General features: G+C 38.5%; 4 protein-coding genes across 4 annotated transcripts; 2 read left to right on the top strand and 2 right to left on the bottom strand.

Annotated features, from left to right (window-relative positions):
• Positions 1–1,782: 1,782 nt before the first annotated feature.
• LOC104443582 (transcription factor MAMYB) lies at positions 1,783–4,003 on the top strand. Its single transcript, XM_010057073.3, has 2 exons — positions 1,783–2,849; positions 3,440–4,003. Exon 1 carries the CDS (start codon positions 1,830–1,832, stop codon positions 2,841–2,843), a length of 1,014 nt encoding a protein of 337 aa, XP_010055375.2. The 5' UTR covers positions 1,783–1,829; the 3' UTR covers positions 2,844–2,849; positions 3,440–4,003.
• Positions 4,004–8,887: 4,884 nt separating this feature from the next.
• Positions 8,888–9,513, top strand: LOC104443579. The gene has a single exon (XM_010057067.3). It carries the CDS (start codon positions 8,957–8,959, stop codon positions 9,245–9,247), a length of 291 nt encoding a protein of 96 aa, XP_010055369.2. The 5' UTR covers positions 8,888–8,956; the 3' UTR covers positions 9,248–9,513.
• A 977-nt stretch (positions 9,514–10,490) lies between these two features.
• LOC120293101 (pentatricopeptide repeat-containing protein At1g32415, mitochondrial-like) lies at positions 10,491–13,355 on the bottom strand. Its single transcript, XM_039311863.1, is given in 4 exon segments — positions 10,491–11,295; positions 11,298–11,408; positions 11,411–11,906; positions 11,909–13,355. Coding segments are annotated over 4 exon segments (2,160 nt in total). The 5' UTR covers positions 12,872–13,355; the 3' UTR covers positions 10,491–10,705.
• Positions 13,356–13,675: 320 nt separating this feature from the next.
• On the bottom strand, positions 13,676–16,438 carry LOC104443578 (vacuolar protein sorting-associated protein 55 homolog). Its single transcript, XM_010057066.3, has 5 exons — positions 16,230–16,438; positions 15,172–15,310; positions 15,027–15,066; positions 14,237–14,321; positions 13,676–14,128 (listed from the first exon to the last, which is right to left on the bottom strand). The coding sequence occupies exons 2-5, from the start codon at positions 15,268–15,270 to the stop codon at positions 13,936–13,938; spliced, it is 417 nt and encodes a 138-aa protein (XP_010055368.1). The 5' UTR covers positions 15,271–15,310; positions 16,230–16,438; the 3' UTR covers positions 13,676–13,935.
• Positions 16,439–26,815: the final 10,377 nt, after the last annotated feature.

The raw sequence follows: 26,815 nt of genomic DNA, 5'->3' as shown, positions 1-26,815 counted from the left end.
CCACAAAATGGCTATCCCCCCCAGTCCCTATTAGTTTCACCACAAAGCTGGACTAAAATTTTAACTCGCTTCCTCATACGCAAGATAACAGAATCCTGGTTTTTAGTCCTAATTAAGAAGATCACACTAGGCCTATCTTGGGCTGCCAATGCCCTTAGAGCTTAAATTGTCAAGGGTGTGCCTAACTCTTGAAAGTTCCAATAAAGGACGTTAGTTTATAACCCAATGGCTTATTAGGGCTAGCCACCAAAGCCCATTTAGTTGTGTTAGTCGAAACTCTAATTGGGGTCTCTTGCTACTAAGATTCATCAAGTGTAGCAAGCTCATTTGGGGAGAGTTATAATGGTTATACCTCTTAAGCTTTTTCTTTGCTTTGAGGGTTTAATGATTTTGTGCAACTTCCTCAAGTCCTCTTTCTTCCCCATACTTTTTTCGCATGGAACTCATCCCAGCAGATCTCTTGGTAAATAACCACTTCTTTCCCCTTAATATGGAGGTCTTCCTCTCTTTCAACACCCAAAGAGGTGCCAGGATGAACAACTGTAGTCGGGCCTACCAAAACATATTTTCGGCCTCTCCAGCATTCATCACATGATTATTATGTAGTAATTCTTGGTTATTACGTATTACTTTTCATGTAGAGTTCATGGTCACGTCCTTTGTTCCATTTCTCCTTTTCTCATCGCAGGATTAGGATATTAAAGTAAGTAGGAAAACTTAGTATGAAAGCAACTTGCACTGTATTTCATCTCTCAAACGTTTAGGTAATATACGTTTTTTCTAAAGATAAAAGACATAAAAATATAAAAATGAAAAAAAAGAAGAATATAGCTTAGAAATATGTCCCGATCTGGTTGTGTGACCTTAGTCCTAAATCTAGCTTAGTTTCACTAGCTAGCATGCATTTAGTTTGGGGATTTTAGTGAGTACATGTGATATGAGTTAAGTCTTAGTAGATTAATCTTTTAGACGAGAAATTGGACTCAATCTGAATGTAGTTTGTGAGGGTTGCTATCCTAAAACTTAATAATAAAATCGGTACATTCTTTATTCGACACTTGAAAATGATTTTCATGAAGAATATTTTCCTTTATAATGAAATTTTCAACAAAATAAACGCATCCTAAATTGTCTCAACTTGGGCCTACATCATTTTTTTTTACAGTGGAGGAGCTCAATCTCATGGGGCATAGCCATTATGTCAACATGAATGAAGCAAAAGCTTAAAGTAAGTCAAGAGCTTATGTCGGTCAAGGGCCTGGCAGCCCTAGCCCAATGCCCTTGCCAACCACAGCAAGGGCAATGCGGGCCTCATCAAGTGTGGGCAAGGACGCGATGTCCTCGTTGTGGTTGGTGAGGGCCATGACACCCTTAGCTAGTGCCAACAAGGGTTGGCTAGCCACTCACACCGGTCCTCATCCTAGAAAAACCCAAAAAGGTATAAAAAAAAAAAAAAAGAAAAAAAACCAAAAAAATGAAAAAATAAATTATGATAATATTATTTAAAAATGTCCATATCATTTTTTATCGTGTTTACGTCTATAATTTTCAGTTAAAATTGGCAAATGGATACAATTAACAAAAAGTAAAAAAAAATTGAAATTCAGTTGATAAAATTGAAATATTTAGGATTAAATTGTCAAAATTGTAATAAATTTAGAATTTTTTGGATAATTTTTCAGAAAAATTGAAATTCTATCCTTGGGCCCGGTCGGGTCCAGCCAGGCCCGCTCTCAGCCCGCCCAATCATCTACCGTATTCGACCACCAAACTCGCGAGCTGCAGAAAATGGCGTGACCTTACAGTCTCGGAGGAGTGCCGGAGATCCCATGGAGTTCGTCGACGAGGGCCGCCCCCGCTTCCTCTTCCAAGCGCGCGCGAACCCTCCTCCTCCTCCTCCTCCTCCTCCGTCGTCGTCGTCTTCCTCTTCCTCTCCTTCCGCCGCCGGTCAATGGCGGCTGCCGAACAAGCCCTTCCTCGTCGCCACCACCGCGCTCTCCGCCGTCCTCATCTCCCTCGCGCTCCTCTACGTCCCCTCCGAGCCCTCCCGGTCCCTCCTCCTCTGGCTCTCCCTCTCGCTCCTCGTCGGCCCCTTCGCCCCGTCCTCCCTCACTGGCGGCTCCGTCCGCGTCGGCCACGGCCCGGTCGTCGAGTTCCCGGATCCGCAGCAGCCCCCGGCCGGGGAGGATGCGAAGAAGAAGCCGTCTCAGAAGCGGCCGAAAGGGCAGCCTCCAGGTAATAATGCTGTGGTTTCACCGCCAATTGCTGAAATTGATGATCGATTGGGGAAGAAAAGCGAGGGAAATGGGGTAGCGATTCAGGGGAAGAGTGATCTAGGGTTTCGGGAGAAGGAGAAGGGGAAGGGGAAGGAGAAGGAGAATGATTGGAGTGAGGATGAGATCGAGCTCTTGAGGAAGCAGCTGGTAAAGCATCCGGCGGGGAAGCCGAGGCGGTGGGAGATCATCGCGGAGGCCTTCAATGGGGCTCACGGGGTGGAGAGCGTGATCAAGAAAGCCAAGGAATTGGCCGATAAGAAGTCGAGCGACAAGGACTCATATGCGCAGTTCTTGAAGAACAGGAAGCCTCTGGACGAGAGGCTAAATGAGGAGGCGGACGGTAACGGCGGTGGCGAGGTCAGGAGAGAGAGTGAATGGAGCAGCGGGGAAGACATTGCGCTGCTCAATGCATTGAAGGCGTTTCCGAAGGATGCGCCGATGAGGTGGGAGAAGATCGCGGCTGCCGTCCCAGGGAAGACGAAGGTGGATTGTGTCAAGAGGGTCTCGGAGTTGAAGAAGGATTTCCGGAGTTCTAAAGCTGCCAAAGAGGGACAGATGGAAGAATGAGGATCGGTAGGTTTCACTCAATTTTGACTTTGATTTACCATTGTTTGATCAGCAGATTGAATTCTTGAGTGGTTTATCGTAGCCGGATTAGAGGATCGAATAAGATAAGTGATCATGAGCATACAGTCCTGTTGGGATTCTATACACCATACACTCCCAATAACATGGGCATGTCATTTTGCCACTGAATTATCTTCTTGTTGTTGACCTTGTTTAGCTCTCTTGAGTATTTTTGCATTTGCTGTTACAAGACATAGAAACTTGTATTGTATACAACAATTACGGTGGATCCACTCGACTGAGTCAGACACCAATTTTTATGGAATGAATATCTATACTTAACGCTGTTGTATCTCCCATTGGGCACCATGTGGATGCACAAAATTGCTTGTCCAATGCTGTATCGTGTAGTTTCTTGGACCTTCAGTGCAAGACCTAGTTTCATGTTTGAATGTTTTAGCAATGCACTGGCAAGCTTTAGATGAAGAGAAGTAAATCTTTACAAGCCGCTGCAATGTGTGCCGTCATGAATCATTACTAATCTCCAAAGTGACTTCTCTGGATATCGGGTCGATTGATATTCTGTCACTTTACAGATTCGCACGGCATGGCATGAACATTCACATGATGTCGTTGTAAGCTGCAGACTTCAGAGTTGGGCTTGTTTCTTTCCCTTGTAGCTCCAGCATAAAGGAGCTAGCTCCACTTCACTATGTTTCTCTCATTAAATTTGGTCTCTTCTTTCTATTGTTAGGCAGTGAACTCCTCCAATTCGGTCATTTTCACTGTTCTTCTTCCTTTTATAATCCCTCTGCATGAGCATCTAGTGCTCGAACCAGGGCACATTTGCATCTAGTTAGACCATCCTCAGAAACCCTTGAGCTGAAGAATGGTCTTTGTAGCTATATGACACTGCTGATGTTGATGCTGCTCTCGTTTCGGTGCCATTCTCCTCCTAATTTTGGGTGCTGTCTGCTTTTATCTTTCCCTTACAAGGCAAACATTTAGGGGGTTCTGGTCCTAAAGACTTGCCTTCTTATAGGAACGCCTGCTGTTGAGAGTGCATTGACTTCTCTTGACTAGCAGATGTGCCGAAAATTGGTAAATCAACCTGAGTTTTTATGCATCCACTCCTCGTAATGACAGTGATGTAATTCGTACGGCATGTTTTGAGAATTCCGGTCGTGCAGGCTTATGTATGATGACGATTGGTTGGAAACTCTCCAAAGTCGAATATGCGTGCCATATGAAAATTCTCTTCAATGCAAACAAAGGGACTTCTATGATCTCTCGGTGGACCTATTCTACGGTCATTATTATGTTTATTCCTGTACAAAGTGTCTTAAAACATCTAAAGTTTTTGAAGTTTTCAGCCATTGGTCGATATCTGTTATTTTGTAATCCAATGGTCACCGATTCCCGAGAAACGATTTCTCGGGGATTATAGAATCCTCCATCAAACTCTTCCAATGAATATATAGAATGCCACTATTTGTTTTTAGGTTCATTCACTTTGGTTTTTGTCTTAGAATGGGAATCACATAATCAAAATAAAAGAGAACTAATTGGAATAAGCTATCACGGTCGGTGGATAATAACGCGGGATCAAATTAATTTAATGTCAATTTAAGAAAAAGAAAATTTTAAGGTAGGAACATATTTCAAAAGACAATATTATTCTAAGTTGCCTTTATTGTTTAAGGTTCGATCTCCTTATGCCTTGTCATTTCAATGCCAAACACCATTCTAGAAGGTAATCACGGCAACCGATGAAAATGAAAACAAAAGACTGCTTGATAAAAGATAAAATCGAGTTTGAAACATTATTACTTTCTTACAAGAACTGTGATGTCGCGTGCCAATTATTAATAAGATCGACAGAATAGCTAGCTAGATTTCAATTTTATTCAATATCTTTACATTAAGAATTAAGTAGTTTCTTTCCCACACAAGAAAGGAAGCGTTGTCTCTCGAATAAGTTCAATTAGGCAATGTCCTTTCCGACTCCGCCTCTACGTCTGTCACCGCCAATTGGTCGAGTCGTATAGTTGTTATTCATCAATGATTCTTCTCGGTCCACAACATCAATTTCAAAGAATTTTCAATAATCACTTGTAATTGGATGAACAAGTTTCTAAGTCTCAAAGAAGTTGATGTGCACATGAATTTGAAGATTTGTTTCATCTCCCAAAAAAGTTGTGAGTAATCAAGATTTGTAGCTATCGTAAAAGACATAGCATCGATAATTCACTTGATATAAGAATTCAGTATGATCGAGTCAATTGCTATTCCAATAAAGAGACATCATAGAATGAGAAACGCGATATTGATGAATACCATTCCATGATTGCAAAGAGCACGATGAGAATTACAGCTATTACGATGATAATCGCTTACATGTTTATAAGTAAATCCCCAACTTTGATAAGAGCAAATGACCATCTAAGTGAGGATGTCAAGAAATCTTTTGATTTTTCTCCGATGGCATCTTGTTATCCTCTGGGTTTACCAAAAGGAGCAATGAAATTTGAGATCACAAGTAAATAAGACAAGCTCTTAGCAGTGGAGGTCCACCTGCAAGCTTGAATCTCGTTTGACGAAAGCTTACTTATCCACAAATGAACTTTACAGTTACCAAAGTCGATTGTACACACGATATGATCGCAAGCATTTCTCCCAAATTGCTACAGCATATCATAAGGGAGTCCAAAATTACAAACCTTAGCTTAGCATTAATAGCATGCAAAGGCCATGTAATTAATCTCTACGTTGGCATTTCTTTTCCATAAATAAGCATTAATAGATATACATTGCCGGTTAAAACGTCCGTGACCACGGAGGGACCTTCTCAATCAGAAGACCACCTGTCGAACTTCTCGTAATCTAAGGGTAATCAGAACCGGGATCAGATCAGAGGGCCGGTTTCCAATATCTAATATCACGAACCGAGTTGGACCGGTCCTTGGGCGAGCCGATGGAATTTTAAGAAAGGAGAGAAAAGGGCGAGTCCGCAGTTTTTGATAGAGAGAAACTAAGGGGTGAGAGAGAGAAACGTACAGGCAGTGACAGAAAGGGGAGAGAGAGAGAGAGAGAGAGAACGTATGGGACTGTTTTGGAAAAGCTTCCGCTGCAGCTCTCTTGCCATCGTGAGATGCCCGTTCACTGCCGGGCTGTCCATCACGCCCTTCCATTCTCGCTGCCCAGGAGTGTTCTCACTCGCTCCCGATCACCGTCCAGCAGCTCAGGCGCACCAGCAAACTAGACAAGTCATCGCCTTCCTCTCAACAACATTGCATAGCAAGTTCCGGACGGCGGTGATGCGACTCAGGCAAGAGGGTGGGGTCTGAGAGTCTGAGTAAGAGCCGGGTCGATTTGTGAAGGATTAGGGTCTTTTACAGATTTGAAAAAGAAAAAGAAAAAGAAAACCAAGTGGGTAGTTCCACATGTAGAATTCAGGACGGCCTAGAACCGGTTGGTTCAATCCGGTCTAGGCGGTTCCTTTTGCTCACCCCTAGTAGACCCGAATGAAGCAAGTGCTGAAAAATAAGTCAATAGCTTGTGTGGGTGTCTTATTGAGAAGGAAGATCGATTCGTTCAACAATCTCCAACGCACCCGCTCAGAAACACAAGCAGACACAGTGTCTCTCGACGCATTTGAAGCATTTGGGTTCCGTCGGATGACCACAGATATAGCGACAATCCTCAGGCTTGTCGCAACCCGAGCTTTTTACGGTCTTCTGGCAGTCGCATAAGCCTACTGTCGCACAGATGGGAACAAACCCAACGGCACACTGCTTAGGCTTGCAATCAGGGTCGACCTCGCAAGTCACGTGCTCAGCATGCGATGCCACGAAACCTTAAAAGAAGGAACAATCATTAGCACAACGATAGTAATAATGATAATAAGTGAGGGATCGGAGAGAATGAACGAAAGGCGCCACCTACATGATGCAATCGCCAGCAGAATTGCCAGTGCACGGAGCTTGGTTCGACATTTCTCCATTTCTCCTGGCTTTGTTTACAGACAGGGAGACTTGGGTTTTGATTCTTGGAGACAGGCGTGGTTGATTTGGGTCAATGGGTCTTAATATCAGATTGTCTCGAGTTTTGGTATTTTTGGATCTTGGAGAAATGCAAGATCCAAGATCCTAAAAATCGAAGGTATAGTTATCAAGTTGAAACTTTAACGGAAAGCAATATTTAGTTGCAGTAATTAAGAATGACGCTATTTCCCTACCGTTTTTTCTTTATCAGGACACCAACGTCAGCAATTGCTTTGGCATTATCCGTATCCTTTTATCGGATTGGATAATAATGAGATTTATCATAAGGAAAAAGTTACAAAAAATTTCAAACTACACCTTCTATAACATATTTACCGTGAACTAAACCCCAAACCATGCTTGTTGTAATATATTTATTTACTCCAAAAGTTTTATTGTGACATAAAAATAAAAATAAAAACCCAAATTTGTACATATTTGACATATTTTCCTTTCATCAAAGTTCCGTTATATAATTTTTCAGCCAAAACAATTTTTTTTTTTTAATTTAAGCCACATAGGCACCACATCAACATCGTTTGCTTTCTAACATCCATGCAGGTAAATTTTTAATGATTATCATCAACAAAACTTTGATAGACGGTAAACATCTCACAAAAACACAAATTTAGCATTTTTTTTTTGTAACTAAAAAAGACAACATCTTTTGTTGATAAGTTGAATGAAGTTAACAAAAGAACTTAATTGTAGAGGTAAGCATTGGTTAGGTTGCAATCCAAGAGCCGAACCAAACTGGCCAATTATGAGTGGTAACTAATTCCAATTTTTTTAAAAATCAGTACTATTAAACACCTTCACTAGTCTTCTTTTTTTCTTTTTCTTTTTCAATCAAACACCAAGAACCAAACCCTACCAATCGATTATGAGTGGTAATTGATTCCAATTTTTTTTTTAAATCGGTATTGTTTAACAACTTCAATCGTCTTTTTTTTAAATCAAATAGCACTATGTATGTTATAATAATCCATAAATTATAATAAACTCACATTAGTCAATATGGGATCTCTAACTTGGCTCTATTTTGTCTTAAAAAGTAGAAAGGTAGCATGTCTCCTTCCTTGCAAACCGATGTGGATTCTCTCACTTGGGCTCTATTTTGCCTTTTCCACGTTTCTTATTTGGTAACTAGTCAAATAATACCCGATTCTATTATTTTGTTTCTTGGAACAAAAAAAGAACAAAAATATATTTAATAACTTTTTTTGTTCTCGGGAATAAATCTTATAAACTTATCCAAGTAACAGATTAAAAAAAATCATTTCTGAACAGAAATTATTTCTGAAAAAAGAATAGTTACCAAATAAACCCTTAATCATCATAAAAAAAAAAGTGTCTCGTATCGATTTACAAGACAAAGGACATAAAACATTTTTTACTTTTAAAGCAATAGAGAACAAAATGGGAACAATTGTGCTTAGCAAGACTAAGGACTAGGAGACATAAGTTCGTTTATCCAAGAATTGATCAACCCAACTTAATTGCATCAATTTAAGACATTGTTAGGACTTTAGAACTTCCAATATTGTTATCCCTAAGAAAATAGTTTAACATCACAAAAGATCAAACATGTACATCGTGCCACATTTATCCCAAATTAATTTTTGGGTCACAAAAAATTCTAATCTAATACATCTATACCGCACTTACCTTGGAACTAATTCTTGTATCATAAGAAATCCAAATAGGTACATTTTTGCCACACTTATTCCATTGTGATAGAAAACTTTGCTCGATCTCAAAATTGTAAATCAAACATAACACCTCGCATGAAGAACTTATATATATATATATATATATATATACTTTAGATAGCTAGTATTGAAGTGACTTTATATCTTCTTTTTATGGCAATGCACCGATCGATCGACGGAAAGCTAACATTCAACCTCGAAAGGGCATCATTTTCTTGCCATGGGGAGAAAAGCAAGAAGGGCATTTAGGTCTTTTTACAACCTCCGTCCTCCCCCACAAAAACAATCAATCCCCAAATCTTGCAAAACCCTAATCCACAAAAATCTTGCAGAGGAACGAACCTGCAGACGCGCCGCCATGGGTCTTCTCTCCTGGTTCAAAGGCTCTCCCAAACCTCAATCCGAGCCCAAGCCCCCCACTGCGTTGACTGCTGCGAGCTCGCCCTCCGAAGCTCCCGGCATGAACGGCGCCGTCGAGGTCCCCCGGGCGGCCAACGTCACCGTCTTCGAGTTCGGGTCCGTCGCCGCCACCGCCGACAAGGTCACTCTCGCCGGGTTCTGCCCTGTCTCCGACGACCTCGAGCCCTGCCGCTGGGAGGTCCTCCCGGCGGCCGGCTCCGACGCGCCGCAGTTCCGCGTGGTCTTCTGAGAGGAGGAGGAGGGGAAAGCGACCCTGCTCTTCGGTATCCCGCTTTGTATAATAAGAGTGTGAATTGTGGAGATCGTGTCTTGGATTGAGGGGAGAAAGATATGATTTTGCTGTTATATAGATGATGACTGTTGAGGATGATGATTCATATGAACTTCTTGGTCTGTATCTGGATTGGGTATGAAATTTTACTCTATGATGATACACTCAGGAAAAAAAGCAATTTTCGTGAAATAAATTTGAGCGCTGCTGTGAAGGGACGTTAATGTCGATGAGTATGATTTGATCAAAAGAAATGGGATGCTTGCACTTGCACAATTCTCAGATAAACCACCTGCGAGCAGCACACTACACAGCTTGAAGATAAATTGTTAATGAACTTGTCTAATATATAAAGTTTGCAGTTACCTTTTCACATTGTAGATGCAGAAATCCTCTTGATTCAGCATTGTGAGATTGCAATCCAACTCATCAGTAAACCCAGAAGATAAAAATGTAGAGATCAAAGCGAGAGCCTAGCATAATCGGCATTCTCCGAGATGTCTGCATGGTAATTCACTACCGTCCATGATGAGAAGAAGGTCCAATCGATAATCAAGAACTCTCTATCATCATCAATGCGAAGACTCGAAGAGAGGCTCTCATCATAAGCTCGGTTGCATTCAACTTGATAAGTCATCAATAGTGCTCACTTGAGAATGAATGCTTGTTATCTTATCTCAATTAAAAATGTTGATGTCGAAGAAGTCTGTCAAGATAAACATGAAGTGCTCCTTGATCCTATTACAGGGAAATTCCCTGTCCCAACAGATTAATCCTAATGCCAAGCATGTGAACGAAAGCAGCAAAATTGTGAATGATCAAGTATGACACTTGACACCCCACAAAACAAAAGGGAAAAAATTGCAACGGCAATCGGGGAAAATTTGTACCTGTCAGTAGAATCTATCAGATGGATATTGCACATACCCTCAATTTAATATCGAATGCAAGACCTGGAAAAATCGAATGCAAGAAGCCTCCAACTTACTCTGTTTGAGGGTGGGGCGCAGTAAGCTCAATTCCTTTGCTGGTTCGTGCCTTAAGCAAATAGTAATTTCCCAGAAGAAGTGTGAGGCAGCAGGTACAATTCCAAGAACTACAATTGCATTTCTGTTTTCTTAACTAGAATCTCACTCCATAACAGAGGAACTGACTATTACCTTCATTCGCCAAATTAGTTAATGTTGCAAACTTTTTTCACCGCGATAACTTCTGATCTTGGCTGCTTTGCTACATCTACACCTCGTTATTCAGCTGGTTTCTCCTTATACTTTCACAAAACAGCTCAATCTTCTCTCGATTAATATGATATCCCATGTGCAAACTGTGGACTGATATTACATGACTAGTGCCACTGAGCGTGTATCAACAAGAACTCCGTTAACTGATGCAGTTCAGAATAGACACAGGGAGTTATTAGATGCAATCCATAAAACAGTCTCGCTCATCAAGATTCCCAAGCAGGAGAGATAGCATTTCATCAGCTTCCAAAGATATTTTGCTCCCCGATAGGAACAACTGAACTCTCCCTTTCAGTGGTATCCAACTACATCCAGGAGTTTTCCGTACACCCTTCTGACCCATCTCCTTCCTCAGGATTTTCTCGTCAAGGTACTGTCCATTTGCCGCGGATACATTACACAACACCACATGGGCTGGTGCATTTAAAGGATCCAGTTCAAGAAGCTTCTTGGCAGCACGAGCAGCAATTTTGGAATTTTTCTTTAGTCCACATACACCAAGCAGAGCCCCCCAAACAGAAGAATTTGGTTTGAAAGGTAGCCGCAGCACGAAGTCTTCAGCTTCCTCTAGTTTTCCTGCCCGGCCCAAGAGATCAATCATGCAGATATAGTGCTCCAGGCCTGGAGTAATTGCATAGACCTCCCTCATGGAATTGAACTCCTCCCACCCTCGGTCAACTAGCCCTCCATGACTACATGCCGACAAAATCCCCAAGAAGGTCGTAGAATTTGGGTGGCTTCCAGATTCTAGCATGGACTTAAAACCTGCAGAGCCTCATTCACCAACCCATGGTTCGAGTAACCCATTATCATGGAATTCCACGTAACAATATCCCGAACTATCATGCTCATGAATATACTATGTGCATCATCTATCTCCCGCACTTCGCGTACATAGAGATCAGTGAGTTTTGAACAATCAGGTCATGCTCAAAATTAGATTTGAGCAAGAGGGAATGATACTGCTTTCCCTGGTCAAGATTTGCCACTGCACCAGCTGCTCCAATAAGAGTTGCGTATGTAAGATTAAGAGGACGAAACCCCTGAGTCCGCATTTCGGAGAACAACTCAATAGCCTCAGGGATCAGCTCGTTATGGACATAACCTGATATTATTGCTGTCCATGCCACACTATCCCTATCAGGCATGACGTCAAAGAGTTCACGTGCTTCAGAAACTTGTCCAACACTCAAATAACCATCGATCATGGATGTCCATGAGATCCTATCACACATTGGTGCGGTGACAAAGAAAATTTTAGCTTTTTCCAGCTGTCCACTCCGAATATATCCGTTAATCATCAAATTACACAACTGGGCGGAGCAGCTCCTATGTTTCTGACAAAAATGTGATGAGCAAAGTCCATTACTCCGAACAGAGTGTACATGTGTATCAAACTTTGGCTCAGCCTCCCATCATCATCATCAGACTCCATTCCTCTGATTATCAAGTTTGCATGTAGCTGCTTGCCAAGGCGACTAAATCCAGCCCCAGCACAGGCATATGCGAGTGAGATGAAAGTTTCCTTGTTTGGTTCGAGATTGAAATTCTTCTTTGTTTCAAGAAAAATAGACAGAGACTCTCTGTAGAAGCCATTCCAGGCATACCCTCCAATCATGGCAGTCCAAGAAACAACATTCTGCTCGGGAATTTTCTTGAATAAAGTATGAGCTTCTTCTACATTTCCAATTCTACAATAACCAGTTACCATAATGGTCCAAGTAACGACATTCCTTTCCTCCATTTGTTCAAACAAAACCCTAGCTTCTTCCATCCTGAAATTCTCAGTGTACCCTGAAATCATAGCATTCCAAGAAATTACATTCCTTACGGGTATTGCGTCAAAAATCCACTTCGCTTCTTCCAAATTGCCATTCCTAATCAACCCAACAACCATGGCGTTCCAAGAGACAACATTTCTCTCCGGCATATCACTGAACAACCTCTTCGCCTCATCAATTCTCCCCGCATTTGCATACCCACAAAGCATTGAAGTCCATGACACGACATTCCTCTCCGGCATTCGCTCAAAAAAGCTACAAGCCTCACTAATTCTCCCACTTTGAACGAGCCCAGACAACATCGCATTATAGGTCACTTGGTTTTTCTGCGGCATGATATCAAAGAGAGATTTAGCTTCATCAATGAAACCAAATCTAGAAAATCTCGATAGCAGCGAAGTCCAGTGCCCAACTCGGCCATGAGGTCCTCTGTCGGGCATTCTCTCGAGCATGTTCCGCGCATCTGGAAGCTGACCCTTGCGGAGATAATACAGTGTCCATCGAAAGGTCGAGCCCACCATGGTATCCAGAAAAGAGCGCGACCAGTATCTCGGAATCATCGGATGAGTGCTTGGCGTGACAAAGTCCGGAGCTTTGTCAACTGGGTGTTGAGACGGGCAAGAATGAGAAGAAGACGATGGAGGATTTTAAATCTTCCATCGATTTTACAGACAACACGACTGTTGAGGTTATACGAAACGCGAGGCGAGCATCAACTGTATTTCAAGTAGGCTTTTAATAATTCTCATTTTTAAGGAAAAAAGAGAGAGATAAACTAGGTGGTACCAAAGCAGCAGAATGGTCAAAGGAAGAATTTTTGTCAGAAAAGGTGCTTCATTTACTTGGGATTTCCTCGAGCGGTCTAAAGTTGGCGCATGTATCTTGATTTTATCAACTTTCCATGGCATCAAATCACTACCGACTCAAACTGCTGCAATGGGTGTTCGTTGGGGATATCGTTCTTTCCACGGTGCTTCTCTTCCAACGTCCATGAACGTGGTCTCATTGTTGGCACTTTTCTTCGGCGATTGCAGTTGTTATCGTTTTGTTTCGGACCGATGCCACCCGCCATCCTATCGTCTGCCCGGTGGCTAGAGCTATTAGTATGTTCATTGTGTACGGTGAGAACATATTACTCGAAGAATCAATCGATGGCTCGATTTATCTGGTTGAAATCAACCCATAATAGAATTTTGAAAAAGGCCCTTGCGATAGTCAAAAACGGATTATAAAGAGTTATCTTTCAGTTCATTTTTTATCAGCAGTGACCCACCAGATATTTCAACTTTTCTTAGCTGCACCTGTGTCAACTGTCAACTAATATGGAGGGCACAAGTTCTTTTTCTGCTGTAACACCACCTTGCTCATGGAAAACAGAAGAGTATTCCTTGTTTTTCTTCCCAAATTCATTAACATCATCAGTGTCTGTACAACAAGAGGTTAATAAGTCATCACGCAACAAAGCTCTCGTTGGACAAAGCAAAAGAATCAATCACTCAAAGCAATAATGACTCCTGCGTCAACACAGACAAATACGGTATCCGAGGTGACGAAGTGCACCGTCATACAAGATGCAAATGGTCTAAGGGGGCTCTCATTGTAGCTGCTCCTACGTTGTTGTATCTCACAGTATGCTGTATTCGTCCTCACTGCTCGTTCGAATGAAGCACATGATAGCTAGCACAATCACGAAGAAAGACGACAGCTCCATAGCCAGAGCTCCCCAGCCAATGACGCCGGCGTGCTTCAAGATCACAGGTATGGCAATGCTTCCGACTGCTGAAGCTCCGGTTAGGAACTTGGTTGCGTTTACCCATCTATTTTATTGGTCACCAAAAGGATTATCATTCTCATACATTCGCTCAGACAAATGGAAAAGAAAAAAGAAAGGACAGGGACTCCTCGTTTGAGGAAATTGGACTAACCCGCTTTCAGATTCAGAAAATAGAGCAGAGCCATCAGAGCCAGCGAAGAAGAGCAGTGGCATAGGCAGGAGCACATACATGAGTACTGAAAGGATGAGGATTTTGTCAGTCATGCATGTACTCAAGCAACTTGAACCACATACATAAAATGCGTTTTCATATGACTGAAATTCCATTGCAAAAGGAATGTGAAGTCATACAACATTCCTCTCTTGAGTAAAAAAATCTTTATATGATCCAAAAGTACAATTTGATAAGCCAAAAAAATGACCAATAAATTAGCAAAGCTACTTAACCATGCAGGGCATATTGTCACTAGATATGCTAGTCAATGAGAAGTTCCACATAGAGACATACACTCTGAACAGCATCTTACTGACAGAATGGTAATTCATTTTGAAAATTCTTGATTTCTGAAACAAATTTATCCAGGAGTTGATATTTAAGATTATCACAGGCGTGATCAACTAGAAAGTGTACATCAGGTAGATTCCCTAAGGTGCGAAAGAAGAGGCATCGGTTAGGTAACTTCTTGCAGTTATGTCTGTCTCTGGAATTGTTATCATGACAATGGATCATAAGATGAAGCATTCTGAACTAGGATCATTAGTTAGGACACAATCTTACTGATACTTGATTTGATCTCATACAACTATGAACATATTTAATTTTTCAAAAGCTAAGATGCCGTACAATAAAAGAAGAACTGGAGAATTCAAATTCCTTACAGAACATGGGCTCATGCAAATAAAGGTTAAGACATCCAAAACTCCAGGATACAGTCACTTACAGCTTAGCATCGGCCACCAGTTATCGTATAAAGCACATGCCTGCAGCACATCATTTAGAATGTCAGAAGACACTTGGTACTTCGCCGGGGGAATCTTTTGATCATATCACTCAAACAAAGTTCTGGTCCAACCACTGATACTAACCAAAATTTGCAACACAATTCCACCAGAGACCAAAATTGCCAATAAAGCAAGTTTTCCTGAATGCAAGCAGGCACGCATATACCCTGGTAAGTCTGCCATTAAGCAAATCCAGTTCTGGTCACCTCATAAGGGATCAAGACTGTAATGAAGACAATTTCGATACACAAATGTTAGAGAGCCATCCCATATACAGGAGGAATATCAATAAGCAGCAGAAAGAGGCAAAAACAAGAACGCAAAGTATGCATGGCCAATACTTCTAGAAACCCAACATATACATCCTCCAGATTAAAAGGACAAATCTCACTGAGTGCTTCAGCAGCCTCAATCTTCAATGAAGTATCACAGAAAGCAATTACCAAAAAATAGCCGAACTAAACTCTGTCTAGTTATGGCATATGAATCACAAGAAAATATAGGCACGACCATTTTAGCATGCGTAACACATTCAATCCAATGACTCGAAATAAACTGTATTGTGATAGCGATTGCTTCATCTGTCATTCAAGAAAACCAATGAAATGCTCAGACCATCAGGTACAGGCACAATGTAAGCACTGAAGCAATTCTTAACTTCACGTCTTAAAATTTAGCTGGTCAAGTTCACAACTGCAAGTCAGTAACCAAAATAGAGAAGGAAAAAGTCACAACTTTAAGTCTGCTTTCACGAATCTATGAATCATACAAATACTGGGGTCTCTTCTGCTTTATCCTTATCAATCTTTCTAACCATGAGCCAACTACCCACAATTGGGTCACGAAAACGAAATCCCAACCCAGTAAAAGGATGGAATTTCCAAACCGGGTCTCCTTCCAAAAGTAACGAAACTACTCGAATCGCAAGATTCGGATCGAATCTGACTCCCCACGGCAAACGTCGCGGCAAACGTCGACCCTCTCCGACATTTTCCCAGATGCAACCACACAACGACGTGGGATCTCCGAAAAAGGGCCGCGAAACAACATCGTTGGATAAGTCTGCTCACGACAAGCGACGTCCGAGAAAATTCCAGACCCAACCGGCCGAATCAAGCTGCGAAAAGGGTACGGAAACGCACCTGGCGAAAAGGCTGGAAAAGGGTCGGAATTGCAGAGAAGATTCAAGAAAGAAGGAAGCTAAAGATCGAGCCTTGTCCGCCCGGAATCTTGCGTGCAATTTGCGGGTTCTTTAAGAAACGGCCACGGAAGAGGAAGGCGGAGGGAGAGCGGAGAGCCAAGGAAATTGCCACCCGGGGTATTTTGGTTGCATCTGATGAAATTGGAATGTACTCTTAATGCATATTGCCCATCAAATTTAAGTTTTAAAGATGAAAATGAAAAAGAATTCTCATTTCAAAAATTGTTTGTAGAGACTGCTAGAGACTACTTGCATACAATAAATTTAGGTGGTATTTGGTCTTCTTTTCCTATAAATAGATAAATAGTATGTGTGTTTAAAAGCTGAATTACTTTTATTTGAGATATAGTATTTACTATGATGAACAAAATCGATTATTATAAAAATTAAAAAGCAAATCAACTTCAAATTTAAATTTTAAAATTTTCATAATATAGTCTATCTTTTATATGGCTCCTCGTGTAACTCTCTCTCTTAAAATTAACAACTTGCCCATTCAATTTTACAATGATGTCTTCATTCGACTTTGGTAACATGCTTATTTCTCAAATTCAGAATCATTTAATGTATTTTCAATGTGACAAAGTTTGGCATAATTTTAAGGAAGGTAACTCATGCATTGATTGATTAGCAAATTGGGTCATTCATTTTTGTAATATGAATGACACATTAATTTTAAATAGGCTGCTAAGAAATTGATTCCTTTTATAGATAAAAGATCGGGTTGATCTAAATTCAATAAGTGAGTTTTGGTGTAACTTCACCCTTTTAATACCATATATGTGTATACACACGATAATTTCTATTTTAATAATTGTAGGATATTTTATTACGTATACTATTTATCTAAAACATGAATGGTATGAATTTTGAGGAAAATTTCAAATAATGGTATGAAGTGGGGTCATTTTCTCATATAAAAAATCTAGAGTTGACGTTGTATCAAATAAGGGCTTAAAGTGCCCTAATCAGTCTTAAATAAGGACCCAGCTCGCTTGTCGGCAATTATGTGACTTCTCTAGCTATCAGAACAAAGATAATTTTGTCCAAAAAAATATTGAATTAAGAAAAGCCAAATTTATAAAGGTAAAAAACCCAACCATGCTTCTTTCTTTCCCCCAACCCAAAAAACAAAGGTTGATTATGAGACCTTGTAGGACTAGCGTTGTGCAACCAGTAGTGTGCGACCTACACGTGCACCCAACAGCGGCGTTGATGAGGGACTAAACAAACAAGAAAAGCCCAGATGATATTTACTTGGCTTTTGTTGATGGGAGAATGAAACAAGGCCAAGAACTCTTGAGGCGATGTGCCACTAGCAACAGTGTGGGACATGTGGGACAAGCGACGTGTGACCAGACGACAGTTTGCAATCAGTGATGGCAGCGACATACAAAGGTGAGGGATTTTAAATTAAACCAACACTTCATTCCCAGTCATATTTTCCAAATTGGAGCTTTGATTTGCAACCTTAATTTTCCTAAATCTTCAAATTTCTTTCGTTTTCATGGATTTCAAATTCCTAATTTGGTTCAACTTGTATTTCTTTCACCCAAGAGAAGTGATTGCACTTGTTGAAGTGATATGTTGACAAGGCATGGGCATGTGGTGGAATACAATATCCATGGTAGTGATCGTAGTGAGTTAATTATTTATTACGTATTCTCTAATTGTAATGGAGTGAGTTGTGATTCTTTCATGTTCTTTGTGCTTCATATTTTTTAATTTTGTACCGTTTTCATTTTATTTTTTTGTATGTTGCTTTTAGCAATCAATCCACTAACTTATGTTTCGTTGTTTATTTTTAATTGTGAAAGTAGACTACAAATTCTTTATATTAGATTACATGCAAACTCAAGCCTTAAATTTTGTGAGACTTTGTTTTGTTGCTTCTAAATTTTACATTCATTATTTTAAGTTTCCAATCAAAGAGTAATTTGATTTAAAGTTTTCAATCAAATTTGCTTCAAAATGTTGCAAATAATAGAAATTTTCTTCATTTCCCTACTTTGTATGAGGCTTTTGTTTTATCCCTAGTTCTGCACTATGAGTTCTTTTCAATTAAATTCTATTTGGAACCTCTCCATATATAATATAATGTAGTTACAACTTGTGTTTCTTCTTGTGTAGATTTAAGTTTGTTTTATTCTGGAAATACATTAATTTTTTTTTCCTTTCATTTTGCACTAGGTAAGGAATGTGAAGAAATGAACCATGCCATGTCTGATAATAGGTGTGCTGAGGGCGTTAAAGAAGATGGGTTTGTCATTATTGATCCTGATGAGTTACACAAAAGAAATGTACATGTCTAAAGGGTGAAGGTTCAACGGAGAGATGTATGGAAGATATTAGTTGGCATAGAGATATATTATCGATGATGTAGATTTCTTAAACATGAGTAGTCAAGTTGAGATACATCTCGAATTTATTGCGGAGGTTGATATGGGGAATCATATTCTTAAGTTGGGGATGCGCTTTAGCAATACTAATAAGTTTAGAAAAGTAGTTAAGAATTATGTAATAAAAAATGAGAGACGGGTAAAGTTCACTAAGAATGCATCGGATAAGTTAAGAATACTGTGCTTTGACTGTTGTGATTGGCTCATATATGCTTCGAGAATTGTAAAGAAAGCATACTTTACAAGTTAAAACCTTTAATCATGTGAATACATATAATAGAAGTTTGCATATTCCTCAAGTAAGCTCTAAATGGCTAGCAAACAAGTATTGTGATAGGTTGAGGAATAATCCAATATAGCCAAGTGCTTCATTGAAGAAAACAATTGAGAGTCATAATGTTTTATAGCTATTCAAAACAATGGTATATGAAAAAAAAAAAAACAATGGTATATAAAACTAAGGCAACATTAGTGAGTATGACTACAAGGAATGAAGAATAGCGATTTGGGATGCTCAAAAGTTATTATCAAACACTTCTTGATTCAAATCCAAGATCTACCTGCGTAATTAAGAGTAAGCAATGTCAAAATCAATTCAAGTTTAGAGGAGTTTACATATGTTTGGATACGTTGAAGGGAGGTTTTTAGAAAGATATAAATACTTTGTGGGGTTTGATGGTTACCACTTGGGACTACAAGAGTAAACTTCTATCAGCTATGAGCATAGACGGAAATGATCGGATGTATCTATTTGCATGGGCAGTTATGGGATAAGAAATATACAAGACATAACATTGGTTTATTTGTATGATTGCTAAAGATTTGGGAATTACAAGCCCTACAAATTCAAAGTACTAGGCTTTTTTGTGTGACAAGCAGAAATGATTGATATAAGCACTAGCAATTGTTAAAGCAAAACATAGATTTTGGTTGAGGTTTTTTTATGAAAACTTTAGATTGCATCACATAGGATTAGAAGTTGAAATTTTAGTTTGGAAGGCTATTATGACAACTAAGGTATGTGATTTTGACTGGGTAATGGAAGAGTTTAAAGTAGTTAATAGAAAAATTTATAATTAGTTGTCCCAAATGCCACCAGTTGAGGTTTTTTTATGAAAACTTTAGATTGCATCACATAGGATTAGAAGTTGAAATTTTAGTTTGGAAGGCTATTATGACAACTAAGGTATGTGATTTTGACTGGGCAATGGAAGAGTTTAAAGTAGTTAATAGAAAAATTTATAATTAGTTGTCCCAAATGCCACCAGTGGAATAGAACAAATCTCATTTCAAGACAAGCTTAAACTGTAACGCTTCCTTGAATAGTTGATGTGAAAGCTTCAACAAGAGTATCATTGATGCTAGGGATAAGCCTATAATCACATTGCTTGAAGTTATAAAAGTGCAACTCATTGAGAGGATTTATAAGTAAAGGGATTACTTGACTAAGGGTGCGTTTAGGAAGGATTTTCAGTAAAACTTTTGGAGAAATGCAAAGGCCTTTAGTTTAAAGGCTTTTGATGAAATACAAAAACTGTTTAGTAAAATGTAATTGAAAAGTGCCTTGGAAAACAACTTTAAGGGAAAGCTATTTGGTAAACATATATTTGGGGAAGTCATTTGGCGTGACCAATTTAAGCTTTTTAATTTTAATTTTTCTTAAATGGAAAATAAAAACAATGACTATTTTTCATATTTTTATGCTGAGATGTAATGTAAAATAGATTAACAAATTCATAGATAAAAAAATCACATCAAAAAGTGGACTTTTTCTCAATAAAAAAATAGTAAATTCATTATAATAAACATGGTTACATATGCATCAAGGAAAGAAATAGGTTATCATTGAAAATTACAAGCATCCTTAAATTTTTAATAAATTTATTTCTATTTGATCACATAAACTTGCTATGTCATAAAATAAATTATCATTTGAAGTACTAGCCATTTATTTGTATCATCAAGATCAACTAAATATTCATAATTGTGATTCAAATCTACTATAATAAAATGTCTATCATTGACAGCATTTCATTGTATATAATTATGCAAAGTTATTGTTATTATAACAATTTTTACTTGTATACACAGATCGATTTCCAGTAAAATTTAACTCATTCATGACATAATTTCTTTTCCCAATAAACACGAAACTCACCATAACTCAATCTTATATCACTACACATGCTTACGAGAGTGGAATAGCATCAAATCAATGACTAATCAACATCAACTTAGGGTTGCAACGGTGGCAAATCAGCAAGTATTGACTAAGTTCCAGCAAATTCCAAAAAGTTTTAAATTGAATACCTATGTTTTTTTTTTATGAAGAAATAGAACTCAAATATGCTTATATGACCAGAATAGATTGATAATCTAGTAATGAAGGCAATACTCAATCAAGAACTAAATGAAAATACACACGGATTTAGTTAAGGAATTTCATTAAACAGGTGGTATACATTTCGGGAGACGAGCACCAATTCAAATTATTAATGCAGCCTCAATCAAGCATCTAAGCTAGATTTCTTTCATACTTGAAAATCTTCTTGGCCCCACTCCCCTAAGCAGTTGCAATAACAAATGCAAATAAAGAAACTTTCTTGTTCTTCCTCTTATACTTTTGAATGCCCCTTTTTTATAAACCTTACCTTAGTTGATTTGTCTAGATGAAGACTTTCATTCTTTTTTATTTTCTTCATTCTCTTCATTTTTGTTTGGGCATAGACTTTGAAAAGGTGTTTTCTTTTTGCAAGTCAGATAACGTATTCCATGTTTTCATAAAAACAACCGTGTACACAATCGATTTGCACACAAACGGTAATAATAACAACAGAAAACAGAGCACATGTAGTTTAGTTGAATGAAGAATGATTAATCATAGCGATTGACATCGGATATGAGCAAAAAAGATAGCATAAGCAACATTAATGAATGGAATCATTGAAAGGCAATCGTGAACAAAGTTCAAGTACTCGGCATTACAAAGCTACTTCTTTGCAGCGGCGGAACCATTGAAATCAACCATTGAAATTAAAAGAAACTAGCAACTATTGAACGAAAAATGGTGCTACCAAAGAGAGGTGATTGAAGAGGCGAGCTTTGGCAGGCGATTGGAGAGGCGAGCTTCGGTAGGTGACTAGAGAGGTAAGCTTTGAAGTTGTAAGAAAAGCGAGATCTCAAGAAGAGCAAAGGGAAAGGCAAGTGGCTCCTTAGAGTAGAGGATTATGATATCTAATTGAAAAATGATTAAATTTGGAATTTTAATAAAATTCTGAGGGTAACAATGGAAAAACAAAATTTTTCTTTAATTGCCTCATGGCTTGCCGAGAATGCTAAAAAGTTAAGGAAATCTCCTAGCTACCTTGGGCTTTCAACCTTCAAAAGCCTAGCCCTTGCATAATGGGGTTTCAAAATAATTTGCCAAACACCTACAACTTGGCTTAAAAGGCTTTGAACACCGAAGGGGTTTTGGCAAAGTCATTCCCAAACACACCCTAAATACATTGGTGTAATTTGTCATAAGATCCAAGAGATATTGGACCTTCAAAAGAGTATTCAACATTGTAGATCCTTACATGGAATGGGGAGAATGAGTTTGAATTGAGTGGGCTATATGGAAATATGAGGGTTGTTAACATCAGACACAAAACTTGTAAGCTGCTTGAATATGGGACATTAGTTGAATCCCCTTTGCTATGCTATGGTAACTCCCGTATACCTAAGGAAACAACTTGAAAAATGGGTTCACACATGTTTCAATATTGAAACATTCAAGCAAACTTATGGTCATGTTGTGCATACTATAGATTCCAAGAATTATGGCCTATTAGAGAGCATTTACTCTCACCAGATGTGTCCAAGCAAATTGGCAGAAAGAAGAAACAAAGAACAAAGTCTGCGAATGAAATTACTGATAACAATTCGAAGACAAAGAAGTTGAAAGTTATGAGAGAGTCTATAAAAATAAAGTTGAAAAGACAAAATACCGCAATCACTTGTAGAAAATGTGATGGGTTAAGCTATAATAGGTATCATTGTAAGAATCCATCAATATCATCAACAATAACAGTATTGCATCAGCCCAAGCAACTTCTACATTTGTCTCATACTCACAAGGTATGGTAGAAAGCACTCCCTTAGCCCTGACATCACAAATTAAGACAGTTGAATCGCTTGTGTCATTTTTAGCAATATTTGGAGCTCAATATTATCTATGGGAAGCGTGAAGATGCAAGTATCAATCTATATTTAACTTTATTATAAAACTCTCCTTACTTGTGTGATTTTGTTTTGACTAATTATTTATTTTTTGTAGGCAAATAAGAGGATTTAAAGACCTAAACATGAAAAAGGTCAAAGTGAGCAATCTTTTGAGATATACTAGATCAATAAACCAACAACACAAACTCTTTTTTGTTTTATTGATAATTGACATGAATGGGTTTATATGAGTATGTTTTGGAAGCATCTTAAAAAATGTATAGATCTACTTTGTCGGGAAGATGTATTATGTTGTGTTGTTTCCTTTTTCATCAAATAATATGGATCAATTCAAATTTGTCTAATGCTATTTAATTTGTTTTGCTTTCTTTTGAGTTGTGCCTATCATTGAGAAGAGTTTTTTTTTTTTTTTTATCAATTTACTCATATGGTCTTTTTATGCTTTATTTCAATTTGTGCCCATTACTCATTTATGTTGTTGGCAATCCACCACATCATCATTAAGCTCAATACAACAAATATCATCAAGCAAATATCATGATGATCATCAATAACTTATCATTAAACACTTGAATTCATTGAACTTTAATATCTGCATTACAAATGATGTATGCATAGCATGTACAACGAGATAAGTTTACAACACTCAATAGAAAGCTCCACTAATCACAGCCCACCCTACTATGGATACTTGTAAACAACAACCAATCGCAATTCTCCCACATCCTCGTAAATGTAATACATTATTACCCATGAAATCATTACACATAAAATAATCTTTTCTCTTTATGCTTTGTTAAAAGTGGGCTTCAATCAATCTTATTTTTCACAAGAGCCCAAAGATGATTTGGCGGCTTGGATACAGGCTCCTAATCTAGTCTACAAATATCAACATATACCAAAAGATTAGACAAGCGCGTTAATGCCCGCATGAAATTTTTAGTAACATGAATGACACAATATTAAATCATGCTTCAATGAAGAACTGCTCAAGTTGTATATCTAGGTCTACAATGAAAGTAACTCACCTTTGTGTAGATGTCACTTGATTTGTCATACACAAGTGGGTGAAAATGTGTTTTCACAGTGGCAATTCGCTCTGCCAATGCTTCCAAAGGCACACCTAACCAAACTCTAATCCCTTATCTCATGTATGCCTTGAATAACAAATAAAAATGCATATCGAATTAAAACATTTCACCAAGAAAAATAGCAACATTGAAGACATGTATGTGATGGAATATTCCAGTAATTGTTTATGCTAATGATTCCACTATTCTGCAATTGCAATAATCTCAAAGTGAAAATGAGGAATCATAGATGAACCTGTCACAAAAATTATATCCATGTATTTGAGATAGGATCTTGCCCATGGTGGTTTTTTCAGAACCCATAATTTTTGCAAATCTGATCAATCAAATGAGTACTAGAGACATAGATTGTCAAATTAAACCAAGAGAAGATCAAGGAAAAGAAACTGACTAGCAAGATATATACAGCACCCACTTAAATATGGCTCAATCTTTTGTGACTTATTATACAATTTTATCAATTTTAATAAGGTACATGCTTGTTTAACAAGTAAATAAATTCACTCATATGCATTTGCATCTTACTTCACACAAACACCTCTATAAAACAAAATGATGCCAGATTACTAGCATCATGCCTATGGCTTCAATTAGGTAAACAAAGATAAGATTCGGTACCTTCAAGAACAAAGCTTCATCAAAAGGAGAGATGAAACTTCCAAATTGCAATCTTGGAGTTGCAAAATTGGTCATTTACATCACTACGATACTCAACAAGTTAGACAAACAAAAGAAGATGATGCAGAGATCCCAAAAAAAAAAAAAATGCCTTATTCCATAAAGTTCACTAATGAAGAAATAAAGTAGAAATAGATGACGCCCATATGTATAGCTACTTAATAGAATCTGAACTTCAGCAAACGCAAACAAAAGAAGAGCACAAAAACTCAAAGCATGACAATAGCAATAGAATCTGCCTTCAATCTATACAAGTGAGGAAATAATGAAAAACATAATTCCATCATGTGGATACAAGTAAGCAAGACTAATCAATCCATTATACATTAATAGAAAACCTCAAAGCTCTCCACCCAACTAAAAATGTCGAGTTCACATTTTTGAGCAAAGATAGCTCATATCATCCATTATCTCCTCCAAGTATTATCTTTGAATGATCCCAAAGGAAGAAACCATTGATAAAGATTAACCACAATTTACAATTCACTAGATCAAAAGGCATACAATAAAACAAAATTACCTACTTATCAAAAAATGTGGACATGAAAAACTCAATATGAATTACCCCAAATCTTGCGTGCAAAGTTGAACAAGAAATCGATGTAAGAGTTACTACCTCTTGGAAACTCTTGGTACGAACACGACACTTACTAAAGAACCCAATTTTTGCCAATTGAAACTTCTTCCCATAATTTTCGAGAAACCGGCAATGAGCAACTCGATTTGCTTCCAAACCTATCTGAATCAACCCCATGCTCTTGTTTGTTTACTCTCCCATCAACACTCGCCAATTTCACGCTACTGCTGGTCGCACACCATCGTGGGTCGCACATTGCTAGTAGTCACACATCACCATGCATTACTGCCAATCGCACGCCTAGGGGTGACGGGTCTAGGGTGGGTAGGGTCTAGACCTAGACCCTGTACCTAACCTTGTTATAATCGGTTCCTCTTTTCTAGGCCCTACACCCAACTTTGTTTGTATTGAATGCTGTACCCAACCCACCATGTTTTTCAATCCGGTTCGGGATTAATCCTATTTCCACGGAACCTATTTTGCAATCTTCGATATCCCATACGACTTCAAATTTTATATTAATACGCGAAAAATAACTTAATCCTCCTAATTTATATTGAAACATTAAGCACTTGTAATAAATAAATACACTAACTTTTTTTTACTAAACGAAAAATTAAGGATTTACAAAGCTAATTATAATAAATAAAATCATAAGGCAAAAAATTAGCAATAAACATGGGTATAATATTAGTCTTATTCCCACAACTACTGCATGAAGATACTCATTTATGCAAGCATAACTCCTCCTACAAAAGAGAAATTAGACAAACCAATTCATATGATACACAAGAATTTGGCGGTGACGAACATTGTCCGTCCATCGGACGGTGCGAGAAGAGAGCCAGTGAGAGAGGGAAGCAAGTGAGAAAGAGGAATGACAAAGGAGGAGTGTCGTGCATGTTTGAGAGAGCCAAGAGGAAAAACGTCGTGTGATTGCGGGAGTAAGAATAGAAATCGGGAGAAAAAAAAAGTTTTGGATCTTTACTTACAAAATCAATTTGAGAACCGGTTCTAAAACTAGTCCAGAAACCGGTTTCCATGTGGGTAATCACTCATAACTTGTTTTCGGACCGGTTTAAACCGGTTCTAAATTTTGGAAACCGGTTCCCGACCCTGTTTTTCGCGTGGGCCGGGGGAAGCCCAGGGTATACAGTCGGTTGCACACCCTACGCACGCCGTCATAGGCCGCACATTCTTGCCAGTCGCATGCACCGTTCACATGCCGCCAAGAGTTCAAATCTCACCTTCATTCTTTAAGTGTGTTGGGGGAAGAAAGATACATGATTGGGTTTTACCTTTATAAATTTGGCTTTTCTCAATTCAAAATTTTTTTGGACAAAATTATCGTTGCTCAGGTTCGGGAAAAATCATATAGTTGTCGGCGGGCAAGTTGAGTCCTTATTTGAGGCGATTTGCGCACTTCATGCCCTTATTTAACATGACGTCTACTCTATGTCCCTTTTTAGAAAACAATCCCATTTCAAGTCCTTATTTGAAAATTTCTTTAAACTTTATAGCATTAAGTAAATGCTACTAAAAGATAAAATCCCAATTA

The sequence above is a fragment of the Eucalyptus grandis genome, chromosome 5 (assembly GCF_016545825.1).
Source record: "Eucalyptus grandis isolate ANBG69807.140 chromosome 5, ASM1654582v1, whole genome shotgun sequence".
Classification (NCBI taxonomy): domain Eukaryota; kingdom Viridiplantae; phylum Streptophyta; class Magnoliopsida; order Myrtales; family Myrtaceae; genus Eucalyptus; species Eucalyptus grandis.
This window is presented reverse-complemented; position numbering and strand designations above follow the sequence as displayed.

What these genes read in the sequence shown, in the direction of transcription:
- LOC104443582 (XM_010057073.3), top strand. Translation starts at nt 1,830, where the DNA reads ATGGAGTTCGTCGACGAGGGCCGCCCCCGCTTCCTCTTCCAAGCGCGC.
- LOC104443579 (XM_010057067.3), top strand. Translation starts at nt 8,957, where the DNA reads ATGGGTCTTCTCTCCTGGTTCAAAGGCTCTCCCAAACCTCAATCCGAG.
- LOC104443578 (XM_010057066.3), bottom strand. Translation starts at nt 15,270, where the DNA reads ATGGCAGACTTACCAGGGTATATGCGTGCCTGCTTGCATTCAGGAAAA. An exon ending in CTGGTGGCCGATGCTAAGCT is followed by an intron (nt 14,322 to 15,026) that starts GTAAGTGACTGT and finishes TCATCCTTTCAG; the next exon opens with TACTCATGTATGTGCTCCTG. An exon ending in TTTTCTGAATCTGAAAGCGG is followed by an intron (nt 14,129 to 14,236) that starts GTTAGTCCAATT and finishes CCAATAAAATAG; the next exon opens with ATGGGTAAACGCAACCAAGT.